At 41.1% G+C, this 25,424-nt stretch overlaps 2 protein-coding genes across 7 annotated transcripts in view; both read left to right on the top strand.

The window, feature by feature from the left end:
• Positions 1–25,417, top strand: part of NEK3 (NIMA related kinase 3) — a 35,491-nt gene extending 10,074 nt beyond the window's left edge. For 5 of the 6 annotated variants that reach the window (XM_039473358.2, XM_074387654.1, XM_074387655.1 and 2 more), the window contains 9 exons: positions 3,055–3,109; positions 9,262–9,462; positions 10,092–10,164; positions 12,222–12,271; positions 17,207–17,309; positions 17,845–17,988; positions 18,765–18,899; positions 21,117–21,243; positions 21,724–25,417. In XM_039473358.2, coding sequence (XP_039329292.1) covers positions 3,055–3,109; positions 9,262–9,462; positions 10,092–10,164; positions 12,222–12,271; positions 17,207–17,309; positions 17,845–17,988; positions 18,765–18,899; positions 21,117–21,243; positions 21,724–21,817 — 982 coding nt within the window. In that variant the 3' untranslated portion in view covers positions 21,818–25,417. The remainder of the gene's footprint in view (positions 1–3,054; positions 3,110–9,261; positions 9,463–10,091; positions 10,165–12,221; positions 12,272–17,206; positions 17,310–17,844; positions 17,989–18,764; positions 18,900–21,116; positions 21,244–21,723) is intronic. The other variant, XM_039473357.2, reaches the window with a different exon arrangement.
• LOC104651244 (ATP synthase F(0) complex subunit k, mitochondrial) lies at positions 8,749–9,112 on the top strand. The gene has a single exon (XM_010337915.2). It carries the CDS (start codon positions 8,806–8,808, stop codon positions 8,980–8,982), a length of 177 nt encoding a protein of 58 aa, XP_010336217.1. The 5' UTR covers positions 8,749–8,805; the 3' UTR covers positions 8,983–9,112.
• Positions 25,418–25,424: the final 7 nt, after the last annotated feature.

A 25,424-nucleotide genomic window follows, 5' to 3' on the forward strand; every position in this document is an offset into this window, starting at 1 on the left:
ACTTTGCTGCTCCCACTAAAAAAAATCCCAAAGCCCATTGTTATGTCTACACTAATTAAATCAAAATGCCAAAGGATAGGAAGCAGGCATCAGTCATATTTCAGAATCACTGAGTGATTCCAATGTACAGCAACATTTGAGAATCAATAGATTGTGTCATTGAGTTACTCTTTATAGGGATAGATTATAAGCAGTTGGTTGATAGATAAATTGATTGCAGGAGGTTAGTATGAAAATCTTAGTGATTTAAAATGCAGTATTTTTTCTGAATGTAAATTATATGTGCCTATCGTGGGGATGGATGTGCAGGAAAAATTGGAAGTAGATCTGTAAGAAAGGTCATGGAAATCACCTACATTTCCCAACTGCTAATAACATTTTGCGGTTTTTTTCTTCATTCATTCACTTTCCCCCCTAAAACTAGTTGATATATTTTATGTATAATTTGCTTTTGTTATTTAATATCATAATAATCATTTCCTCACATACTTAAACTCTTCATAAATTTTCTAATGGCTGCATATATTTTATCATATGGCCCTTATTTACTTAGTAATTCCTTTGTTGTTGGCCTTGTGTTTCTAGATTTCAGTATCATAAGCAGTGATGTGATTAACATACCTTTTGTTTATAAAGATGTCCTTGTTTTATGTCACATTCTTGGCATGGATTCCTAGAAGTAGAAACACCTAAAGGCTGTGTTACTTTTTGCTGACTTGCTTTCTGAAAAGGGTATGACAGTCTATACTAAATACGTTTCTTTAAAAGTGGAATTGACTGAATGGGGACGAAACAACTCTACAAGGATTTATTGGGACAATTGGGGAAATGTGGGTATACAGTAAATATTAAATAATGTTACTGAATTGAGATTAAATTGATCAGATGTGATAACAGTATGGTGTTTCTGAGAGAAAGGGTACGTCTTTGTTCTTAGGAGATACATGCTGATGTATATAGGGATAAGGTGTTCAATACCTGCAACCTTTTTTCAGGAGGTTCAGATAGATATAGGGGAGGGAGATTAGCACGCAAACATGGCCAATGGAAATAATTGCAGGACCTAGATAAGGGCATATGGACATTTGCAACTTTTCCCTAGATTTCAATTTTTTTTTTTGTTTGAGACCGAATCTCGCTCTGTTGCCCAGGCTGGAGTCCAGCGGTGCGGGGACTTCCCAAAGACGCACCCAATTCTCCAGTCCGAGGCCCTTGGCTTCTCTTACCGCAGAGAATGGGGAAAGGGGCCCAGGAGGAGTGGTGAGCTTGCCACTTAAATAAATATCGTGGACCCAAAGAGTTTTTGCAGGAAAACCGATTTATTAGGCGGAGAGAGAGAGACAAAGAAAAAGAAAAAGCTCCCATGCTATTGTGGGAGGTGAATTCGGAGGGGATATCCGTGTAGAGAAGGCGGAGTTTTAACCCTGGAGTTATCCCTCATTCATATTCTCGTCCAATTTGAGAGGAGTTCTTTCAAACTTCCTCTGGAGTGATTGATTTGACTCTGATACCGGATTGGCTGCTTGATCCGCAACAGAGCCTCCTCCTCCCAGAGCTTTCCGGGGGCTTTTTGGATAAAGAAGCCTACCTGGATTCCTTTACCTAGCCCGCAAGCGGGAAACCTAGGCAAAGAACTTTACATTCCGGATGGGGGTGTGGATAGAGGCCTGGTGCTAGGAGACTCTTGCTTTTGAAACCACGCCCCTCGTGGATCCGGAAAGAGAAGTTTTTTTCCTTATCACAGTCCCTCACAGTCTTGGCTCACTGCAGCTTCCAACTCCTGGGTTCAAGCAATTCTCCTGCCTCAGCTTCCCAAGCAGCTGCGGTTACAAGCACCTGCCACCATGCCTGGCTAATTTTACATATATATATATATATATATATATATATATAGAGAGAGAGAGAGAGAGAGAGAGAGAGAGAGAGAGAGACAGAGACAGAGACATATATATATATATATATATATATATATAGAGAGAGAGAGAGAGAGAGAGAGAGAGAGAGAGACAGAGACAGACAGAGAGACAGAGACTGGGTTTCATCATGTTAGACCAAGCTGGTCTTGAAGCCCTGGCCTCAGGTGATCCGCCTGCCTCGACCTCCCAAAGTGCTTGGGTTACAGGTGACAGGTGTGAACCACCATGCCTGGCCAGATTTGAAATTTAAAAAAACTAAAAGGGGAAACAGTTGATAAAAAACCGTTAATTAAAATAAAAAGGCATGTCATCTAGAAAAGTCTGGAGGAGCTGGGCCGTTGTACGTGCTTGTGGTCTCAACTACTTGGGAGGCAGAGGCAGGAGGATTGCTTGAGCCCAGGAGTTCCAAGGCTGCAGTGTAGTGACATCATGCTTGTGAATAGCCACTGCACTCCAGCCTGGGCAACACAGTGAGACCCCATCTCTAAAAAAAGAAAAGGGAAAATCTAGAGGATGACAAATAGGTGGTGTGAATGATGGAGGAACCTGGAGAGGCTTAGCATGAAGAAGTGCAGGGCATGGGGCCAACTATAAAACTCTGGATTTTGAAGAGCTATTTTGTGGAAGAATTAGTAGTCTTGGTCTCTTTGTTTTGAAACATAGAGCTAACTCCGGGGATGGAGAGAGTTCCCAGAGACATATTTTGGCTTTTGAAAAGGAAGAACACTATCCCTGAGAGCCATCCAGCAGGAGAGCAGACTGTGTGGGAGGTAGAGAGCTGCCTAGCAGGAGATGTGATCGAAGGCTGGGTGCTGCGTCCAGGGTGGTCGGAGTGGAAGCTCACTGGATGCCTTCCAGAGTCCTTCCAGCTGTGATCATCTGAGTCCTCAACTATTCTCTCTTGCAACTGAATTCCCAAATACTACTGAAGTGATAGCTCAGCCACCCTGATTTGAAGGGGTGGAGATTGAAGAGCAGAGAGTTTGATCGTGAACGTTACTCTTAGGAAGTATGTAGGTGTCAGACCAAAATTATCTATTTTATTATACTGCCTAGGAATTACTTGTGATATCTAGTCTTATAAAGGTAAGAAAATACATAACCCACTTGTTATTACATTGCTTCTTTATGCTTTCAGTGACATCTGGTCCTTGGGATGCATTCTGTATGAACTCTGTACCCTTAAGCATCCAGTAAGTATGGCGTGCAAAATGAAAAAGGCAGCTTGTCATGTCTAGCTGAGTCCTAATAAGGTGACAGATTCTAGTTGGTAGTTTACTTCTCTAGGATGAAGTCATTATAAAAGTTTATATATGTTTCCAGTGCAGTCTTCTGCCCTGAGATAGTTTTGTAGCATCTACTAATAGGAAATTCCCATTATTTAGTTTTGCTGTGCAATACATAACCTTTCCCTCTCTTTTTCTTTTCCTCTTTTCTTTGTTTTTGCTATTCTTAATTTTTTATTTTGATAAATATAAAATTTGCCATTATCCTTTTTTTTTTTTTTTTTTTTTTGAGACAGAGTTTCGCTCTTGTTACCCAGGCTGGAGTGCAATGGCGCGATCTCGGCTCACCGCAACCTCCGCCTCCTGAGTTCAGGCAATTCTCCTGCCTCAGCCTCCCGAGTAGCTGGGATTACAGGCACGTGCCACCAAGCCCAGCTAATTTTTTGTATTTTTAGTAGAGACGGGGTTTCACCATGTTGACCAGGATGGCCTCGATCTCTTGACCTCGTGATCTACCCACCTCGGCCTCCCAAAGTGCTGGGATTACAGGCGTGAGCCACTGCGCCCGGCTATCCATTTTTAATTACACAATTCATTGTCATTAATTACATTCACAATATTGTGTATCCATCACTACTATCTCTTTGGGTTTTATTTATTTATTTATTTATTTTCTGTGATGGAGTCTACTCTGTTGCCCAGTCTGGAGTGCAGTGGTATCTTGACTCACTGCAACCTCCATCTCCTGGGTTCAAATGATTCTCTTACTTCAGCCTCCCGAGTAGCTGAGACTACAGGTGCATGCCACCAAGCCCAACTACTTTGTTTTTTATGTATTTTTGCTGGAGACATTTTTGTGTGTGTATATATATATATATATATATATATATTTTTTTTTTTTTTTTTTTTTTTTTTTTTTGTATTTTCCCCATGTTGACCAGGCTGGTCTCGAACTCCTGACCTCAGATGATCCACTCACCTCAGCCTCCCAAAGTGCTGGGATTACAAGCATGAACCACTATGCCCAGCCACTACTATCTCTTTGTAAAACTTTTCTCATCACCCCAAATGGTAGCTCTGTACTCATTAAACAGTTACTCCCCATTTCTTCACTTTCCCTGCTAATCTAATTTATGCCTCATAAATTTACATATTCTAGATATCTCATACAACGGGAATTATACAACATTTGCCCTTTTGTGTCTGGTTTATTTCACTAGCACAGTGTTTTCAAGGTTCATCCATGTTGTAGCATGTATCAGGATTCCATTCCTTTTCATGGCTGAATAGTATTCCATTGTATGTATAGTCATGTGTATCCATTCATCTGGTTTTTTAAATTTTTTCTTTTATTTTTATCCTTATTTTTTTTTTTTTTTTTTTTTTTTGAGACGGAGTTTCGCTCTTGTTACCCAGGCTGGAGTGCAATGGCACGATCTCGGCTCACCGCAACCTCCGCCTCCTGGGCTCAGGCAATTCTCCTGCCTCAGCCTCCTGAGTAGCTGGGATTACAGGCATGCGCCACCATGCCCAGCTAATTTTTAGTATTTTTAGTAGAGACGGGGTTTCACCATGTTGACCAGGATGGTCTCGATCTCTCGACCTCGTGATCCACCCGCCTCAGCCTCCCAAAGTGCTGGGATTACAGGCTTGAGCCACCGCGCCCGGCTTTTATCCTTATTTTTATTTTTGAGATGGAGTCTCGCTCTGTCACCCAGTCTGGAGTGCAGTCGTGTGATCTAAGCTCACTGCAAACTCTACCCACAGGGTTCTAGCAATTCTCCTACCTCAGCCTCTCAAGTAGTTGGGATTACAGGCACCTGCCATCACGCCTGGCTAATTTATTTATTTATTTTATTTATTTATTTTATTATTTTTTTTTTTTTTGAGATGGAGTTTCGCTCGTTACCCAGGCTGGAGTGCAATGGCGCAATCTCGGCTCACCGCAACCTCCGTCTCCTGGGTTCAGGCAATTCTCCTGCCTCAGCCTCCTGAGTAGCTGGGATTACAGGCACGTGCCACCATGCCCAGCTAATTTTTTTGTATCTTTAGTAGAGACGGGGTTTCACCATGTTGACCAGGATGGTCTCGATCTCTCGACCTCGTGATCCACCCGCCTCGGCCTCCCAAAGTGCTGGGATTACAGGCGTGAGCCACTGCGCCCGGCTTTTTTTTTTAATTTGTAGAGGAGACAGGGTTTTGCCATGTTGTCCAGGTTGATCTTGAACTCTTGACCTCAGGTGATCCACCTGCCCCGGCCTCCCAAAGTGCTGGAATTATAGGCGTGAGCCACCACACCTGACCTATCCATTCATCTGTTGATGGATACTTGGGTTGTTTCTATGTTTTGGCTATTGTAAATAATGCTGTTATGAACAATGATGTACAATTATCTGTTAGAGTCCTTGATTCCAAATTCTGAGGTATGTATCTAGTGGTGGAACTGCTGGGTCATATGGTAACTGTATTTGGCTTTTTGAGGAAGCACCAAACTTTGTGAGAGTGCCTGCAGCATTTATTTCCTCAGCTTTTTGCAGTTAGATTTCACTTATCATATGAGTTTCCTCATATGATAAGTTTCCTCCTAACTGAAATATCATGAAAACACAGACTTTGCCTTATTATTTTTTCAAGATATTTTTAAATATATGAACAAAAAAAAGTCAAATAACTTGTCCCGCTTGTTCAGCAGTAGTTTATTACATAGAACAACAATTGCAGGGCTAATTCCTATTAATTCTTAGCTTTGCATAGAAATCAATTCTGTTCTTTGGGTACGGATTGAAACTTAGCTTTTTACAGATGTACTTGAAGGCATGTAGAGCTCAGGAGAGAGTGAATGGTTGACAAACATCCTTCACCACTAACAGATGAAAGTAGACAAACTGAAGACACCTGGTATTAATGAAAGATTATCTTTCTTGAATATAAGTGGTTTATAATGATAGCTGTGCAGTTAGAACAGCTGCGGGAACCTTTAAGATGCTGATGCCGAGGCCCACATCACAGTGACTGAATTGAAATCTCTGAAAATGTCCTGGGCATGTTTTTAAAGCAGGTGATTACAGTGTACAGCCCAAGTTGAGAAGCAACGTAGTCTACAAATAAAAGTATTTTTTAAATTCCTACATCTTATAATTGTTTACTTCCTGACTGTATCTTTTTCATAACTTATATATACACATTCTTTTTTTTTTTTTTGCCTAGCAAGAATGAGTATTAAGGACTTTTGTGCCCTGAATATTTGGCACAAGATCTGTCATCTCTTTTCTACTGGAAGACAGAAGTTGTTCTCAAAACGTTAGGAAATGCAGATGATTGGTGTAATGGTTAAAAAGCCAGAGGCAGCTGGGCGCGGTGTCTCAAGCCTGTAATCCCAGCACTTTGGGAGGCCGAGGCGGGTGGATCATGAGGTCAAGAGGTCGGGACCATCCTGGTCAACATGGAGAAACCCCGTCTCTACTAAAAATACAAAAATTAGCTGGACATGGTGGTGCGTGCCTGTAATCCCAGCTACTCGGGAGGCTGAGGCAGGAGAATTGCCTGAACCCAGGAGGCGGAGGTTGCGGTGAGCCGAGATCGCACCATTGCACTCCAGCCTGGGTAACAAGAGCGAAACTTCGTCTCAAAAAAAAAAAAAAAAGCCAGAGGCAAAGCAGATTCAGTGGTATTTGTCATGATCAGAATTTGTCCTTTGTTATGTGTTGATTTTTCTTTTTCATATATTGACTTGCATTTTTTTATTCATGGGAGAATACACTTTTTTTTTTTTTTTTTTTTTGAGACGGAGTTTCGCTCTTGTTACCCAGGCTGGAGTGCAATGGCGGGATCTCGGCTCACCGCAACCTCCGCCTCCTGGGCTCAGGCAATTCTCCTGTCTCGGCCTCCTGAGTAGCTGGGATTACAGGCACGCGCCACCATGCCCAGCTAATTTTTTGTATTTTTAGTAGAGACGGGGTTTCACTATGTTGACCAGGATGGTCTCGATCTCTTGACCTCGTGATCCACCCGCCTCAGCCTCCCAAAGTGCTGGGATTACAGGCTTGAGCCACCGCGCCCGGCTGAGAATACACTTTTTAAAAAATGAACTTTAAAAAAATTTTAAAGAGTTTTGGATTTACAGAAAAATTGCAAAGATAATACAAAAAGCATACATATACCGCACACTGTAATTAACATTTGACATAGCCTTGAGGTATAGAAACATTTCTTAAACAAGATTCAACAAGCAGAAATTATTAAGGAAAAACGATGAATAAATTTGACTATACTAAATTATAAATTTTGCATAGCAAAAGATACCATAAATAAAAACATAATATACAGATCAGGAGAAAACATTTTCAAACGTAACTAGTCAATAATTAATACAATACAGTATCTTTTTTAATATTTATTTCTAATGTCGGCGTACATGTCCAGGGTGTGCAGCTTTGTTACATGGAAACGTGTGCCATGGTGATTTGCTGCACCTGTCAACCCATCACGTAGGTATTAGGACAATACGCTTCAAGGTAGAATGCTAACATGTTCTTTCATAAACATTACCAAGGCTGACATCTAATGTTCTGATATATTTATTATACATGGAAAACTTTAAAAATGTTACTCCAGTCTGTCATTGTATATCCCACACTGTCACTCGTCAAACTTTAATAGCTACTTTAATGACAGGGATGGTTAAAAAGGATTTTGCAGTAGAAGTTTAAAACTGGAAAAGTCTGGCTAGGTGCAGTGGCTCATGCCTGTAATCTCAGCACTTCGGGAAGCCAAAGTGGGAGGATCGTTTGAGCCCAGGAATTCAAGACCAGCCTGGGCAACATAGCGAAACCCTGTCTCTACAAAAAAAAAAAAAAAAAAAAAATTTAAAAAATTTAAAAATTACTGTAATCCCAGCACTTTGGGAGGCCGAGGCGGGTGGATCACAAGGTCAAGAGACCGAGACCATCCTGGTCAACATTGTGAAACCCCGTCTCTACGAAAAATACAAAAAATTAGCTGGGCATGGTGGCACGTGCCTGTAATCCCAGCTACTCAGGAGGCTGAGACAGGAGAATTGCCTGAACCCAGGAGGCGGACGTTGCAGTGAGCCGAGATCGCGCCATTGCACTCCAGCCTGGGTAACAAGAGTGAAACTCCGTCTCAAAAAAAAAAAAAAAAAAAAAAAATTAGCCGGGAATGGTGGCACAAGCCTGTAGTTCCATCTGTTTGGGAGGCTGAGGAGGGAGGATCACTTGAGCCCAGGAGGTCAAGGATGCAGTGAGCTGTGATTGCACCACTGCACTCAAGCCAGAAAACTACCTGCAGAAAACTGGAAAAGTCTGAAGTGCATGTTGCTATGGAGCAGGCCTGGCAGTTTCTGGGGAGGGGTGGAGCGAAGGGATATCACACTTATTATAAGCCTTTTAGTATCATTTAATGTTTTAAAATGTCATGCATATTTTAATTCATATTTAACATGTATATATTACTTTGATTTTCAATATATATTAATAATGTATATCTGCAAAAACATTATGACTAATAAGGTAGTCAAAGCAGGCATTGATGGAAATACCTTTTCTAGAGGGGGAAGCTTTTTACCATTCACGTTCAACTTTCTCCTAAACCACCTTAAGATTATATAATGGAGGAGGAATTTGTGGCTATAGCAGATTGAGATCATGGCAGGTCCAGAAGCTGATGAACAATTTCATTTCACTGGTATTAAAAAATATTTCAACTCTTATACTCTCACAGGTAGAAAGAATTGTGTACTGGCCACATACGGAAGCATTGCTTTGATTATCTTATATTTCAAGTTAAGGTCTAAAAAAACTCCAGCTGTGAAAGAAACATAAATGGATTTTAAACTGTCTCCGGTTCTTAACCTCATCTGTTAAGTTCCATGCCTGGAGAAGCTAATCCCAACTCATCATGTGATAATACAATTTGTACAATAAATTATGAACCTGGAAAAAAAAAAAAAAAGATTATATAATGGTATCTTAAGGACACCTCTAGAAAGAAAAATGACCAGATAGCAGATACATTTATTAAATTAAAATAATTTACACAGCTGGTAGTTTCTTCCATTTCTTCCCCTGTATCTGTTTTTAAAGTTCAGTTTTTCTTTTTAGTTTCAGGCAAATAGTTGGAAAAATCTTATCCTCAAAATATGTCAAGGGTCCATCCGTCCACTGCCGTCTCATTACTCCTATGAACTTCAGTTCCTAGTCAAGCAGATGTTTAAAAGGAATCCCTCACATCGTCCTTCGGCTACAACGCTTCTCTCCCGAAGCATCCTAGCCGAGCTTGTCCAGAAGTGCTTATCCCCTGAGGTACGATCTGTGTTGGACTGGCTGTGAACAGTTTTCAAGTGTATGGCAAATGGTTTATCTTTTAACATTACATATTACCTGAGCTCATCAAAATCCAAATGATATAGAAGTATATTAAAAAATAAAAACTTAAAACTTTTTCCTTCCTCTTTCCCCCACCACAATGCTGTTCCCCAAGAATAATCACAGTTACAGTTTGTGTATCCTTCCAGACCTTTTTTTAGACATAAATGTCTACATTTGTCTATCTAAATTATATGTACTTTTTTTTTTTTTTTTTTTTTTGAGACGGAGTTTCACTCTTGTACCCAGGCTGGAGTGCAATGGTGCAATTGCACGCGCCACCATGCCCAGCTAATTTTCTGTTTTTAGTAGAGGCGGGGTTTCATCATGTTGACCAGGATGGTCTCGATCTCTTGACCTCGTGATCCACCCGCCTCGGCCTCCCAAAGTGCTGGGATTACAGGCTTGAACCACCGCGCCCGGCCTATATGTACTTTTTTAAGTGGCACTTTTGTTTCTCACCTTGAAATATTGTGCTGAAGAATGCTGATGGTGAAATGAAATCATGGCAGTATCTATAGAAAAGTATGTTTTCACATCTTTAAATTCTCAACTTTAAATTTCAGGTCATCATGGAATATGGTGAGCAGGTATTAGAAGAAATAAAAAACTCTAAGCATAACATACCGAGGAAAAAAAGTAAGAATTTTGTACAGCGTATTTTTTTAATTAAGTGCTCTTTTAAAAATATACTATCACAGAAAAATGTATAATTTTTAAGTTATTAGAAATGATTATCAGAGATACTCCTCAAATGAACATTTTCTTTTTGTTACTTTACATGTAATTCTGTACTGAATACTGTACTTTCTGATCTCTGAAAAAAATTGGGATTTAAAAAAGCCTAATTTGGGATATTTTAGTGATGGAAAGATTATGTTGTCATTATTAGTACCATATTTTCTCTGGCTTGCTGTGTAGATCAGATAGAAAGCTTCTTCTGTGGGCTGACCTAAGAATCTATCCATGAAAATATAGCACTAATCTTATAGGAAAATGTATCCCGTATGTATCCCATATGCCTGGTGCTCTTTATCATAATGTTATATGCAGATACTACAAAAGAAACATTTTGAGAACTGGATTGTTTTCTTAAACATAACTTTTAAGTGTTGTTTTGGAAGGATGTAAACCCTTTAGTCTTATAACTCAACCTTTTCTCCATCCGTTAAGAGATAGCCAGTTACCCTTGTTTTACCAGTTTGCATTAGCATAGGTGTTATTCTGTGGCTTTTGTTTACATCCCAAGGTAATAGGAAATTCGTTTTAAAATGCTGGGTAAGAAAAAAGGAGACTAAGAAAACTTTCAAGGTAGTTTGGAAAAGTGTAGGTTTTTTAAAAATTAACTTTATTGGCCGGGCGCGGTGGCTCAAACCTGTAATCCCAGCACTTTGGGAGGCCGAGACGGGTGGATCACAAGGTCAAGTGATCGAGACCATCCTGGTCAACATGGTGAAACCCCGTCTCTACTAAAAATACAAAAAATTAGCTGGGTATGGTGGTATGTGCCTGTAATCCCAGCTACTCAGGAGGCTGAGGCAGGAGAATTGCCTGAACCCAGGAGGCAGAGGTTGCGATAAGCTGAGATCGCGCCATTGCACTCTAGCCTGGGTCACAAGAGCGAAACTCCGTCTCCAAAAAAAAAAAAAAATTAACTTTATTTTATTTTTGAGACAGGGTCTCACTCTGTCTCCCAGTCTGGAGTGGTATTATGATCTTGGCTCACTGCAACCTCTGCCTCCTGGGTTCAAGCCATTCTTGTGCCTCAGCCTCCAGAGTGGCTAAGACTACAGGCATGCACCACCACACCTGGCTAATTTTCTTTTCTTTTTTTTTTTTTTTTTTGGTAGAGACAGAGTTTTACCATGTTGACCAGGCTGGTCTCAAACTCCTGACCTCAGGTGATCCACCCACCTTGGCCTCCCAAAGTGCTGGGATTACAGGCATGAGCCACCATACCCGGCTGAAAAGTGTAGTTTTACAGTTTTTAGAAAGAAGAATAAAGTAGTTAGACAAATGTCACTAGATTGGGACCATATGTATGGTGGCATATCCAGTTTAATCTGTAGACAGACCAGAACAATGAAATGGAATAGGGGGGATTGTTTCTGACTTGCTTACTCATATATTCAGTGAGTCATCATCGATGTTCAATAGCAATTTTTAAAAATGTTGAATGAACAAGGCACATGAACCACAGGGCTCTGCCGGAGGAAAACGAGGCATATAGACATTCCTACCAGAGATCAGTTGCCAGAGTTCTCTCCTAACTCCTTCTGCTCGTCTCTTGTGAGCTAATAAAAAGCTCACTTCTTGTTAGGGACACCTATTCCACCAGCTGTGACAGCTGACAGGAAAAGCAGGGACTCCACTAGCCAGCATGCACTAAAGGGGAGAATGACCTTAGGCATGCAGGGTATGTTACCTCTTCGTGCCTAAATGGGTTGGCATAAGTGGATAGAGATCTCTTTTAACTTTCAGATTTTAACTTTAGGAATGAAACGGTGGAAATAGCCTCCTTGAACAACTGAGATGTATTATTAGGTGGTTAAAGCTTGATATTCCCATTCAGGATATCAAAGAGCTTTGGGTCTTTGACTTTAATAACCTCAAGCTGTATGCAGATCATATTAGGATGTTAATAAGATGATCCTTTATGTGTTTTATCTCTCTGTCTTTTCTCTCTCTTTTGAAAGCAAACTCTAGCAGAATCAGGATAGCTTTGGGAAATGAAGCAAGCACAGTGGTAAGTGCTTTAAAATTAAATTTATGAGGCTGGGTGTGGTGGCTTACACCTGTAATCCCAGCACTTTGGGAGGCTGAGGCAGGTGGATCACTTGAGGTCAGGAGTTTGAGACCACTCTGGCCAACATGGTGAAACCCTGTCTCTACTAAAAATACAAAAATTAGCTTAGTGTGATGGCGCACACCTGTAATCCCGGCTACTCAGGAGGTTGAGGCAGAAGAATCGTGTGAACCTGGAGACGGAGGTTGCACTGAGCTGAGATCATGCCGTTACACTCCAGCCTGGGCAAAAAAAAAAGAAATCACATTTATGAAACATGCAACTCCTGGGTACTGGGTACCCTTAAGTACCGTGAGATATTTGGAAGATTCACCTGGTCCCTCTAGTTAAGTAATTCTTCATCTTTAGGCGTGTGAAATAACTGGTAGCTGTTCTCCTGTACTATCAGCTGAGCCACTTTAGGTCACCATTTATTGTTTTTCCAGTTTTTTGTTTTGTTTTGTTTTGTTTTTTGAGACGGAGTTTTGCTCTTATTACCCAGGCTGGAGTGCAATGGCACGATCTCGGCTCACCGCAACCTCTGCCTCCTGGGTTCAGGCAATTCTCCTGCCTCAGCCTCCCGAGTAACTGGGATTACAGGCACGCGCCACCGTGCCCAGCTAATTTTTTGTATTTTTAGTAGAGACGGGGTTTCTCCATGTTGACCAGGATGGTCTGGATCTCTTGACCCCGTGATCCACCCGCCTCGGCCTCCCAAAGTGCTGGTATTACAGGCTTGAGCCACAGCGCCCAGGTTTCCAGTTTTAATTATTGATGGCAGTGGTTTCAATACAGATGTGAAAGAATTTTGTCCTGCTTTCAGTCATAAAAATCTTTCATTACTGTGGCTTTATTTATTTATTTGAGATGGGGTCTCACTCTGGCATCCAAGCTGGAGTGCAGTGGTGTGAACATGGCTTCTTTGAACTCCTGGGTTCAAGTGATCTTCCCACCTCAGCCTCCCAAGTAGCTGTGACTACAGGCATGTGCCACCATGCCCAGCTAATTTTTTTTTTTTTTGGCATTTTTTTTAGAGATGGAGTTTTGCCATGTTACCTGGGCTGGTCTCAAATCCCTGTCCTCAAGTGATCCTCCTGCCTTGGCCTCTCATAGTGCTGGGATTATAGGTGTGAGCCACTGCGTCTGGCTGCTTTTTGGTTTATTTGCTTGTTTTGAAACAGTCTCCCTATGCCGCCCAGGCTGGAGTATAGTGGCACGATCACAGCTCACTGCAACCTCTGCCTCCTGGGTTCAAGTGATTCTCATGCCTCAGCCTCCTGGTTAGCTGGGACTACAGGCACGGGCCACCATGCCTAGGTAATTTTTTGTCTTAGTAGAGATGGTGTTTTGCTATGTTGGCCTGGCTGGTCTTGAACTCCTGGCCTCATGTGATCTGCCTGCCTCAGCCTCCCAGAGTGCTGGGATTACAGGTGTGAGCCACCATACCTAGCCTGCTTTTTTTTTTTTATGGTGGTAGAATATACATAACATAAAATATGCCATTTTAGCCAATTTTAAGTGTATAATTCAGTGGTCTTAATTACATTCATAATATCGTACAACCATCTATTTCCAAAACTTTTTATCATCCCAAATGGAATCTCAGTACCTATTAAACAATAACTCCCCACTTCCACCATTGCAGCCCTGGCAGCCTCTAATCTCAAATCTGGTAGCCGCTCAAATCTCTGTGTGAATTTGCTGATTCTAGGTATTTCATATAAGTGGAATCATACATTATTTGTCCTTTTGTGTCTGGCCTCTTTCACTTACATAGTGCTTTTAAGTTCTTCTATGTGTCAGAACTTCATTTCTTTTTATTGCTGTGCTGAATAACATTTAGATTACTATATTTTTTTTTTTTTGAGACAGAGTCTCACTCTTTCGCCAGGCGCCAGGCTGGAGTGCAGTGGCACAATCTCGGCTCACTGCAACCTCCGCCTCCTGGGTTCAAGCAATTATTCCGCCTCAGCCTCCCAAGTAGCTGGGACTACAGGCTCACACCACCACACCCAGCTAATTTTTGTATTTTTAGTAGAGACGGGGTTTCACCATGTTGGCCAGGATGGTCTTGATCTCTTGACCTCGTGATCCGCCTGCCTCGGCCTCCCAAAGTGCTGGGATTACAGGCTTGAGCCACCGCGCCCGGCCTAGATTACTATTTTGATCTTAACATTTTTCTGTTCAATGCCTTGTAGCGCCTCCTTGTTATCCTAAGAATCAATTTTCAGGGTGGCATTCGGGGTCCTGTTTGTCCTGTCTGTCCCTGGGCAACTGTGACATTCTTTTACACTGAAGGTTCCATAAAGCTGTGGATATTAACAGCCGATTCATGTTCCAGTGTTGTCACACCCACCTTAGCAAATCGTGTACTATTGATTTTTTTCTTCAGTATTTCAATTCACCTTCCTTGCTTTGCTCTCCTCTCATTTCCCTTTCTCTCTTTTTTTCTTTTCTTTTCTTCCTTCCTTTTTCCCTCTCTTTTCTCTCTCTCCCTCCCTCCCTCCTTCCCTCCTCTCTTCCCACCCTGCCTCCTTCTCCTTCCCTCCTTCCTTCTCTTCCTCCCTCTCTCCCTCCATTCCTTCCATCTCACCCTGTTGCCCAGGCTGGAGTGCAGTAGTATGAATACCATTCACTGCACACTCGACCTCTTAGGCTCAAGGGATCCTCCCACCTCAGCCTCTTAACTAGCTGGAACTACAGGTGCATGCCACCACACCCAGATAATTTTTTAACTTTTTCTAGAGATGAGGTCTCACCATGTTACCCAGGCTGGTGTGGAACTCTTGGGCTTAAGTGATCCTCCCGCTTTGGCCTCCCAAAGTGCTGGGATTTACAGGTGTGAGCCACCTTGCCTGGCCTAACCTTTTAATTCAAACAGGAAAATATGTTGTATTGACATATTTTTACTCTCTTTATGGAATGTACTAGTAATTAAACTTGTTGTAAATGTTTTGAATAAACCATAGGTTGTAAATAAATAACATCCCACCATTATGTTGCTACAAATGGAATACAGGCCTCTGTCCTTTTTTTCTTTTCATTGCAGTGTCTGTTTTTTCCCAGCTTTTTGAGTTATAATTTACATGCCACAAAATTTACCCATTTTTATAAATTTGATAAATTATCCCAATTTGATAAATTTTGATGATGGTATTTAAACGTTCGTATAACCCCTGCCACAGTCATCATGTAGGACTTCCAGGTGGGGCAGGGTGGCTGGATGGTGGAGGCAGGAGGATCGATTGAGGCCAGGAATTTGAGACCAGCCTGGGCAATACAGTGAGATCCCCATCTTTACAAAAAATTAAAAATTGTAGCTGGGCATGGTGGCACATGCCTGTACTCCCAGCTATTGGGAAGCTGAGGCAGGAGGATTGCCAGAGGCTGGGAGGTTGAGGCTGCAGTGAGCTATGATTGCACCACTGCACTCCAGCCTGGGTGACACAGAAGACCCTGTCTCAAAAAGAAAAGAATTTCTATCCCCTAAAATGTTTCCTTGTGCCCCTTTGCAGACGATCTGTGTCCACATGCTATAGTTTGATACCGCCTGTAGTGAACACAGCAATATGTGCTCACAAAATGAAAAGAGTGCAACATGTAAACAGAATGGAGAAAAGTCCAAAACCTCAGTCAGGGCATGAAGGACTTGAGGCAGGAAACTCGTGTGCAGGCCAGCAAAGGATGGTGGCAGTGAAGGCAGATTGAGTAGCATCCAGAAGACGGTGGGAGGCCACTGCAGACGCAGAGAGCAGTGATCCCCAATGGCAAGGAAAGATTGGAACCCCCTGGGGGCTTTTCACAGCTGCCCCTCACCGCTATTCCTGAAGATTCTGATGTCCATCTTGAGTGTAGGGGGCTTTTAAATCACTGCTTTAAATGAGCCACCACTGAAAAGTGACAGATTTTTGTGTTCCCTACATGTATAGGAAGAGAAGTTTGAGAACCACTGCTTACAAATAAGAAAACCCCACATGCCAGCCAAGCATACTGTTTGTTTATTCATTCAACAAATAACTGAGAACTTGTTTGCCTGGGACTATTAGGCATTCAGTATGTGCTCCTCAAAATAGATGCAGATTTAGTAAACTAGATAGTGTATTATTATATTTCATGAAATAAATCAAGGGCTTAGATAATTTGGAAAGATACTGAATTAAGTGGTAACATTTTGATTGTATATGGCAACTTTATAAAATATCTGATTTTGATATTATAGTTCGTAAAGCTTAATACAGCACACCATATTGAAATTTTTCATTACTCTTTTCCTTATAAAGATCTGCCAAACATCTGTCATTTTAATATATTCTCTTCATATTTATAATCATTGATATTAATGGCTATGATTGTGTATGTCTATTAATATATACACGTATGTAGGTTCATGGTTAATATACATGTTATTAAATACATCTATATGGCTATTAATATACATGTCTTTGGGGTTCTATGATTAGTCATGTTTTTTAATCCATTAATTTTTATTTGAAATTAAAATAGCTGACTTTGCATATGTGTTTACCTTTTTTATTCTAGCAAATCAAGCATTATTTAATCGGTCTTTTATTTATTTATTTATTTTTTTCACTCTTGTTACCCAGGCTGGAGTGCAATGGCGCGGTCTCGGCTCACCGCAACCTCCGCCTCCTGGGTTCAGGCAATTCTCCTGCCTCAGCCTCCTGAGTAGCTGGGATTACAGGCACGTGCCACCATGACCAGCTAATTTTTTGTATTTTTTTTTTTTTTAGTAGAGACGGGGTTTCACCATGTTGACCAGGATGGTCTCGATCTCTTGACCTCATGATCCACCCGCCTCGGCCTCCCAAAGTGCTGGGATTACAGGCTTGAGCCACCGCGCCCGGCCTTAATCGGTCTTTTAAATTTCTTTTAAAGCAGGAAGAAGAACAAGACAGAAAGTGTAACCATCCTGATCTGGGAAGCATTAATGAAAATTTAGGTAAAAGTGCATTGAGAAGAGTAGACAGAGGAGAAAAAGGTAAGTTATTCAAATTCTAATCATTTCTTAGATGAGGAGTTGCGGAATACAGAGGAAATACCAATTTGTATGTTACTAGGTCTCAGATATCATAAACAAGAGTACAAGTCAGTATTTTTTTGCTTACCCAGTAACTTATTTAATGTTTTAGGAATATTTTATTTACCATAAAAGAGAGAATAGTATTTATCAGTAAGAGCCATTAGGAAGAGTAGTATTTATTGTACTATATGACATAAAAAGCATGTCCTACTGTGTGTCTGTAAGTCCTCCCAGGGCTTCATTCTTGTACAATGTGTAATATGTAACTATGCATATATTTTTAAAATTCAGTCACATTAACAATTCATTTTAACTTTTCATTTTGGAGTTTTTAAAAAATGTCCTTTGCTTAGATTTGAAAGAACATTGTTGCTAGATCTGAGTTTGAAAGAGAAAAGAAACACTTCCATATTGTTGTTAGAGTATGTGTGTGGACAGAGATGAATACGTGAAATACAAGCTTGGCATTCCTTTCTTAACACTTTAAAATCAGGTAACAAGTCAGTCCATCTGCAGAAAGCCAGTTCACCAAATCTTCACAGGCGACAGTGGGAAAAAAATGTACCTAATACAGCTCTCGCAGCTCTGGAAAATGCATCCATACTCACCTCCAGTTTAACAGCAGAGGATGATAGAGGTTAGTAGTGAGACTGAATACTATTATTTTATTAGATAACTTTTTCTAGTAGTTATTTGGTGTGCTAGAGGTTTTTATTGTCTGTGAAGGGTATTTGGCATCACACATCAGAGCATTGTTCACACAGGTGAGTGAAGCAGATTTTAGTTGACAGTCAGATATAATTAACTTTGCTTGAAAATATGATCTGGAAGGTGTTGTACTGGCCCGAGCATAGAAAGTCAACACCAAGACAAAAGTATGCCAAATTGCAGGGTTTTTATTGCCAGCGGCCACGGAGGACTCTTGTCTCTCCAACCCATGGCCCTGAATGGAGGGTGTTAAGACCTTTTATACCCATAAAACCACCTCGGGAGTGAGGGGCAGGGGCAGGGGTGGGGGTGAGGGGCTTCAGACATTCTGAGGGCTAGTGGATTCTGTAAATCACCTCCTGGGCAGGGATGAGGGTGAGGGGGTTCTGGACACTCCAGTGGACTCCTGGGCGAAGATAGGGTGAGGGGCTCCAGACACTCCAAGGGCAAGGGGACTTTTGACCTTCTGATTGTTACTTAAGTGGTTCACAAAAGCCAAGATTAGCATTTGTTTACACATTGGGTAGGGTGGAAATCACAGTCCTTAATTACTTATTCACATTTGGGTTATAGATAGCAGTTTCAACAGAAAAACCGAGGTATGGTTGAGGTATACAGTTTAATGGGGCTTTTACCATGTCACAGAAGGTACGTGCTGAAAAATCTTTTTTTATTTGACACAAATTTTTGTCTTTTCACAACTAGGTGGTTCTGTAATAAAGTATAGCAAAAATACTACCCGCAAGCAGTGGCTCAAAGAGACCCCTGGCACTTTGTTGAACATCCTTCAGAATGCTGACCTCAGCTTGGCATTTCAAACATACACAATATATAGACCAGGTAATTCATGTCTGTATGCCACCTTGGAAACCCTTTGACTTTTTGAAGATTGTGATAAAAAGACACAACATAAAATTTACATCTGAACCATTTTAAAGTGCACAGTTCAGGGGCACTCGGTGCTTCACACTGCTGTGCAGCCATCACTGCTGTCCATCCACAGAAATTTTCTCACCTTCCGAAACTAAAATCAAAGCGTTTCTCCTCCCAGAAACCCTCTGATTTCAAAGTTATAGAATTCATAGCATTGTCTTTTTGCGTGTTTTTGCATCTTTTCTAGCCAGTCTTAAGCTACAATTAAAGTTTTTCATAGAGCTACATTACTTCTATTGGCTCATTTGTTTGCTTATTTTCATAATCCTGCTACTACTATCCTTGAAGAGTAGCCCATTTTTATCATGCAAATATGCCACTGCCTTAGCAACAACTCCAAGATTTCTTCTGCAGTATACCTAAACTGTGTTACATTGAATGGAGCTCAAAAAGGATGAACAATTAGGATTTGATTTTTCAATTATTTTAACAGACATTTTTACCAAAATTGTATAAAATAATTTTTATAATACTATCCTTAGGAATCTAGGCCAGTGGTCTGCATTAGATATGTATATCTGTATGTGTCTTATAATTATGATAATTTAATTACTAAGCTACCTTGCTAGGTTAAGATCTAAGATAAATTATACCTAGTAGAGCGTGTAATGGTATGGCAAGTCTGACTATATTTATTGCAACGATTGGTCAATATTTATTGAATGCCTACTATAGGTTAAGATAAAAAAAGAATAAAACGCATTTCCTGCCCTAAGGACGAAGGGGTTCGTTACCTGGGAGGTGAGCACACTGATAAAGAATGATTGTGCTCTGTGGTGTATGCATTCAGACGGAGAGGAGCACCAAACATCATGAAAGCCCTAAGGAGAGGCTGATACACAGGAGGGAGATGTTAAGGGAGGTTAACGGTTATGAATTTTAATTTAGCAATTTTAGGTCCTGGCTTTTGTGTCCGGTTTAGTGATGAAGTTTTGTCATTTTAGGAAACTCCCTGTTCAAAAAATGTATCATAGTTCTATTTTGAAATGCCTTTTATAAGATTCAGCCCATGTTTTTAGGTTAGGTTTTCATGCTGTTTGTGAAAAATTTAGAAGTAATTACTACCTGGAAAAATTTTTTGAAGCGTACATGTAGTCTTCCTTCAGTTTCCTACTTTTCTTCCCCCTCATTTTGAAAACTTGAGAGGGGAAAGCTGAGAGGAAAAAAGAAATTGCTATAATCCAACTTCCAAAGGTAACTTTTAATGCCTTAATATACATTATATTTGGAGGATTTTATTGTAATTTTCCAACTTTTTTTTTCTCTTAAAATCATATTTGCTGGGCGCGGTGGCTCAAGCCTGTAATCCCAGCACTTTGGGAGGCCGAGGCGGATGGATCACAAGGTCAAGAGATCGAGACCATCCTGGTCAACATGGTGAAACTCCGTCTCTACTAAAATACAAAAAATTAGCTGGGCATGGTGGCGCGTGCCTGTAATCCCAGCTACTCAGGAGGCTGAGGCAGGAGAATTGCCTGAACCCAGGAAGCACAGGTTGCGGTGAGCCGAGATCGTGCCATTGCACCCCATCCTGAGTAACAAGAGCGAAACTCCGTCTCAAAAAATAAATAAATAAATAAAATAAAATAAAATAAAATCATATTTATAGGCTGGGTGTGGTGGCTCATGGCTATAATCCCAGCTCCCTGGGAGGCTGACACAGGAGGATTACTTGAGCTCAGGAGTTCAAGACAAGCCTGGGCAACATAGCGATACCTCGTCTCTACTAAAAAAATTAGCCAGGCATGGTTCTGGACACCTATAGTCCCACTACTTAAGAGTCTAAGGTAGGAGGATCTCTTGAGCCTGGAAGATCGAGGCTGAATTGAGCTATGATCACGCCACTGTACTCCAGTCTGGGTGATAGAGTGAGACCCTGACTCAAAAAAAAGGAAAAAAGAAAGTACTGTTTATAAATTTAATTCACGTCCTGGTGCTTCTGCTTCAGGGGCCTGATTTATGCCCACAGTTGTGTTGGGTAATGTGTGGAGACACTACAAAAGAGTTATGGGACATGGCATTGTCCTGAGTTAGCCAGCAAGCTTGTGGAGGAGTTGAGTCAAACTGCGTGAAATAAGTAAATACTGTGTAAATTGGTATATTTTCTGTTCATATCTCCTGAAGGTTCAGAAGGGTTCTTGAAAGGTCCCCTGTGTGAAGAAACAGAAGCATCAGACAGTGTTGATGGAAGTCATGATTCTGTCATTTTGGATCCAGAGCGACTTGAGCCTGGGCTAGATGAGGAGGACACGTATGTTGTGATATGCGTAGAAAGCTTTAGGGGTGTGTGTGTGTGTGTGTGTGTGTGAGAGAGAGAGAGAGAGAGAGAGAGAGAGAGAGAGAGAGAGAGATTTAAATTAGACCATGATAATTTGAGGTTTAGTAGGGACCTATTTCATTATAAATGGGTATTTATATCCTGATCTTTTGTCTGGGATGGGCTACGATCCTTACATTATGATTATAAAATTCCTGATTGAGCCTTATGCCTATAACCTTTCAGCTTGGACTTGTAATTTCTTAATATATTAGGTTTTACATTTTTGAAAGTTTTAGAAACAGTAAAAGAAGTGATCTTTTGGAAGAAGTAACAATTTCTTCCCTTTAGTTGCTTTATGGAACTAGTTTTTCAGAAGCTTAAATATTGTGATGGTGGTGTTCTGCTTTCAATTCATCAACAGATACTGTGGCCCTATTGTAGAGGTTTATGGTCCAACCTGTTTTTTCACAGGGACTTTGAGGAAGAAGATGACAACCCCGACTGGGTGTCAGAATTGAAGAAGCGAGCTGGATGGCAAGGCCAGTGCAATCCTGAGTCACACTGAGGAGAGGCTTCAATGAGGAGTTCATGTCGGGATGATAATTAGTTAACACGATGTATATTTTCTTTTGGAAACAGAATGAAGTGGAGGAAACTCTTAATACTTAAAATTGTTCGTGAGTTTGAAAAGTCTAAAACCCTGTAAGTTTTGAACTCAAGGGAGAAGGTATAGTGGAATGAGTGTGAGCATCAGGCTTTGCAGTCCTGTAGAACAGAAATGGGATGCTAGCCTGCCTCTACCCACTAGAGGGGTGATTGTGAGAAATCACTTGACTTCTTTGAGCCCCAATTTCCTTAACCATAAAATGAGGATGATAATGCCTACCTCAGAGGGATGCTGACCACAGATCGTTATAGCAGCTCATATATTATTATTCACATTATGATTTGTGTTTATTATTATGTGACTCTTTTTAAATTTCCTAAAGGTTTGAGAATATATTTAATTATGATACAGTAATGTGTGCAATTTTTCAATGTGACCTGATTCTGAGTAGTTTGAAAATCATTCCAATGATCTTCACCAGCGACCAGCTGTCCTTAAGTATTCAGTCCCTCCTAGGATGCACGAAAGCATCTGAGTTGGAGGGTCAGCCCTGGGAAGCGTGGGGTGGTCTGCAGATCTTGTCAGAAGATGGCAGTCCTGTAGATGATGAAAGAAGAGGCCAGAGGTGAGGAGTGGAAATGGTAAATGTCAGAAACTAGAGAGTGATGTGGAACGAATAGGGGGCGAACAGGGGACGCATGGCACACATGTGCTGGGTCCTGTCGTGTGTTAATGTCATCTAATAGTGTTCACTTTAGTGAGATGAGAATATTTCTCTAAAGAAGAAACAGGCTTCACTTAGCACCTCTCACAGGGACATGAGCCAGGTAGATACGGGGAACAGTGCTAAAGTGAAGAGGTGAAGAGCAGGGGAAAATACATTTAGGGTCATTAACAAGCACTTGCTGAAATCTGGAATATATACATCTCTCTCTCTCTCTTTTTTTTTTTTTTTTTTTTTTTTTTGAGGTGGAGTCTCGCTCTGTCGCCCAGGCTGAAGTACAGTGGCGCAATCTCAGCTCACTGAAACTTCCGCCTCCCAGGTTCAAGGGATTCTCTGCCTCAGCCTCCCAAGTAGCTGGGATTACAGGTGCCTGCCACCACGCCCAGCTAATTTTTGTGTTTTTAGTAAAGACAGGGTTTCACCGTATTGGCCAGGCTGGTCGTGAACTCCTGACCTCGTAATCCACCTGACTTGGCATCCTCAAGTGGTGGGATTACAGTTGTGAGCCCCTGTGCCTGGCCAGGAATATATACATCTTTTAAAGATTTAACAATTTTTGGCTGGGCGTGGTGGCTCATGCCTGTAATCTCAGCACTTTGGAAGGCTGAGGTGGGTGGATCCAGGAATTCAGGAGATCGAGACCATCCTGGCCAACATGGTGAAACCCCATCTCTACTAAAAATACAAAACTTAGCTTAGTGTGATGGTGTGTGCCTGTAGTCCCAGCTATTTGGGAGGCTGAAGCAGGAGAATTTCTTGAACCTGGGAGGTGGAGGTTGCAGTGAGTCAAGATCATGCCACTGCACTTCAGCCTGATGACAGAGTGAGACTCCTTCTCAAAAAAAAAAAAAAAAAATTGACAATTTTTAAATCTTAACATGCAAAACCTGTGGTATAGAACCCAACCTCACCCATTTGCTGTATTTACATTTAGACGTCTTTCATCTTTCATCTCTGGTGGTCTCCAGCAGTCTGTAAACTTTTTCTTGTTTTTCGGGACCTTGACGTTTTTGAGTACTGCTTAGGTATTTTGTAGACTGTTGCTTAATTTCGGTTTGTCTTACAATTGGACTAAGGTTATGGATTTGGGGGAAAACCACTAAGGTGAAGTGGTGAAGTGATGAATAAGTCATCAGCATGACTTATTCCCGGTGTTGTTCACCCTGATCACTAGAGTAAGGCAGTGTCTGCCAGGCTCTCCACTATAAACTTCGTAATTTTCCATATTCATGCTATGTTCACTATAAGCAGGTCACACAGTCCCGTGCGTACTCAAGTGGAGAGGAATTAATCTTTACCTTTGGGGGTGCGGTTGGGGGTGGGAATATATCCAATAATAAGTCTTTCGTTTTCTTGCTTAAATTGTTCTAGCTCTGGCCATTGGGAATTGTTTCAGGTCAGCTCCCATGTCCCTTTGATGTGGCCCTATCCTTTTGGAATACTTCCTTCCTTTCTGGCACTATAAGAAGATGGTCCAGACTCATCTTTACCTTCTCTGTCTCAGCCCCAGTATCATCCATTTCAACAAGGAGCCTTGGTTCCCACTGGTTTATAAACCAAGATCTGGGGGCTGGGTGTGCCTGTTGTTCCTGGGGTGTCACTGCTCCTAGGCCCTCTCAGCAGACAGCTAGGAAGTATATGTGTGTATACTAACCTGTGTACACTGTATAATTGTATAACTATCCACACATCTCTACAGTTATTTCTGTATCTCTCCATCTGTACATATATTAAATTAAGCATGAGTCCATACTGATGTCTCCAACTGACCCAATATACAAGGTTCATTCTAGCCTTCTTCTCATGGTTTTTTATAACTTCTGTCTCTGACAATGAGGAAACTGGCTTGCACCATCCACCATCCACTTAGCTGTTCAATCCTAGTCTATTTGTAAAGCCCTTTCTAAATCATTAACCCATACCTGTGGAAGAAACAAATTTACCAACTAGGGTACAGAGTTTATGTATCTTTCCTAGTCTCATGGTTTCCAGTCAAATACCATCTCCCAAAATTATTTAGGTTAGCTCTTTGAAATTAGCTTACCACTCTCTTGAAGATTTTCCAAGTTAAAGCAGGCATGGATAATTTTAAGGATATTTCCAGATACTCAGCTTCCATATTTACTGTATTCCATGCCTCTTATCTTCAATCTTAGCATTGCCCAAGGGTATAAACATTTCCAAACCATCAAACAAAAACAACTTGCAATTGTGTACAGTAACTGACAGACTAGATGAGTACTGGAGAATAAATAGTTTTGAAAATCAAATGGCTTATCGGCTTTTACTTTTAATAAACTTTCAGAATGATCAGTTCATGATTATAAACCATTTTTGGTGATAGATTGCTGTAAGATTCTTTTTTTTTTTTTTTTTTTTTTTTTGAGATGGAGTTTCACTCTTGTTATCCAGGCTGGAGTGCAATGGCACAATCTCGGCTCACCGCAACCTCCGCCTCCTGGGTTCAGGCAATTCTCCTGCCTCAGCCTCCTGCGTAGCTGGGATTACAGGCACACGCCACCATGCTCAGCTGATTTTTTGTATTTTTAGTAGAGACGGGGTTTCACCATGTCGACCAGGATGGTCTCGAACTGTCGACCTCGTGATCCACCCGCCTCGGCCTCCCAAAGTGCTGGGATTACAGGCTTGAGCCACCGCGCCCGGCAGCTGTAAGATTCTTGAGATATAACTAGGCAAAAATAGAAGGGACACTTGTAACAAAACTTTGATTCCTATATACTTATTTCTCAGCTCTTACAGCTTTAAAAAAAAAAAAAAAAAGGAAGCGAATCAGTGTTAAACTTTATTGTAGCAAGAAGTTATTCCTTTATGGATACAGAA

Source organism: Saimiri boliviensis, chromosome 16 (genome assembly GCF_048565385.1).
Source record: "Saimiri boliviensis isolate mSaiBol1 chromosome 16, mSaiBol1.pri, whole genome shotgun sequence".
Taxonomy (NCBI): Eukaryota; Metazoa; Chordata; class Mammalia; order Primates; family Cebidae; genus Saimiri; species Saimiri boliviensis.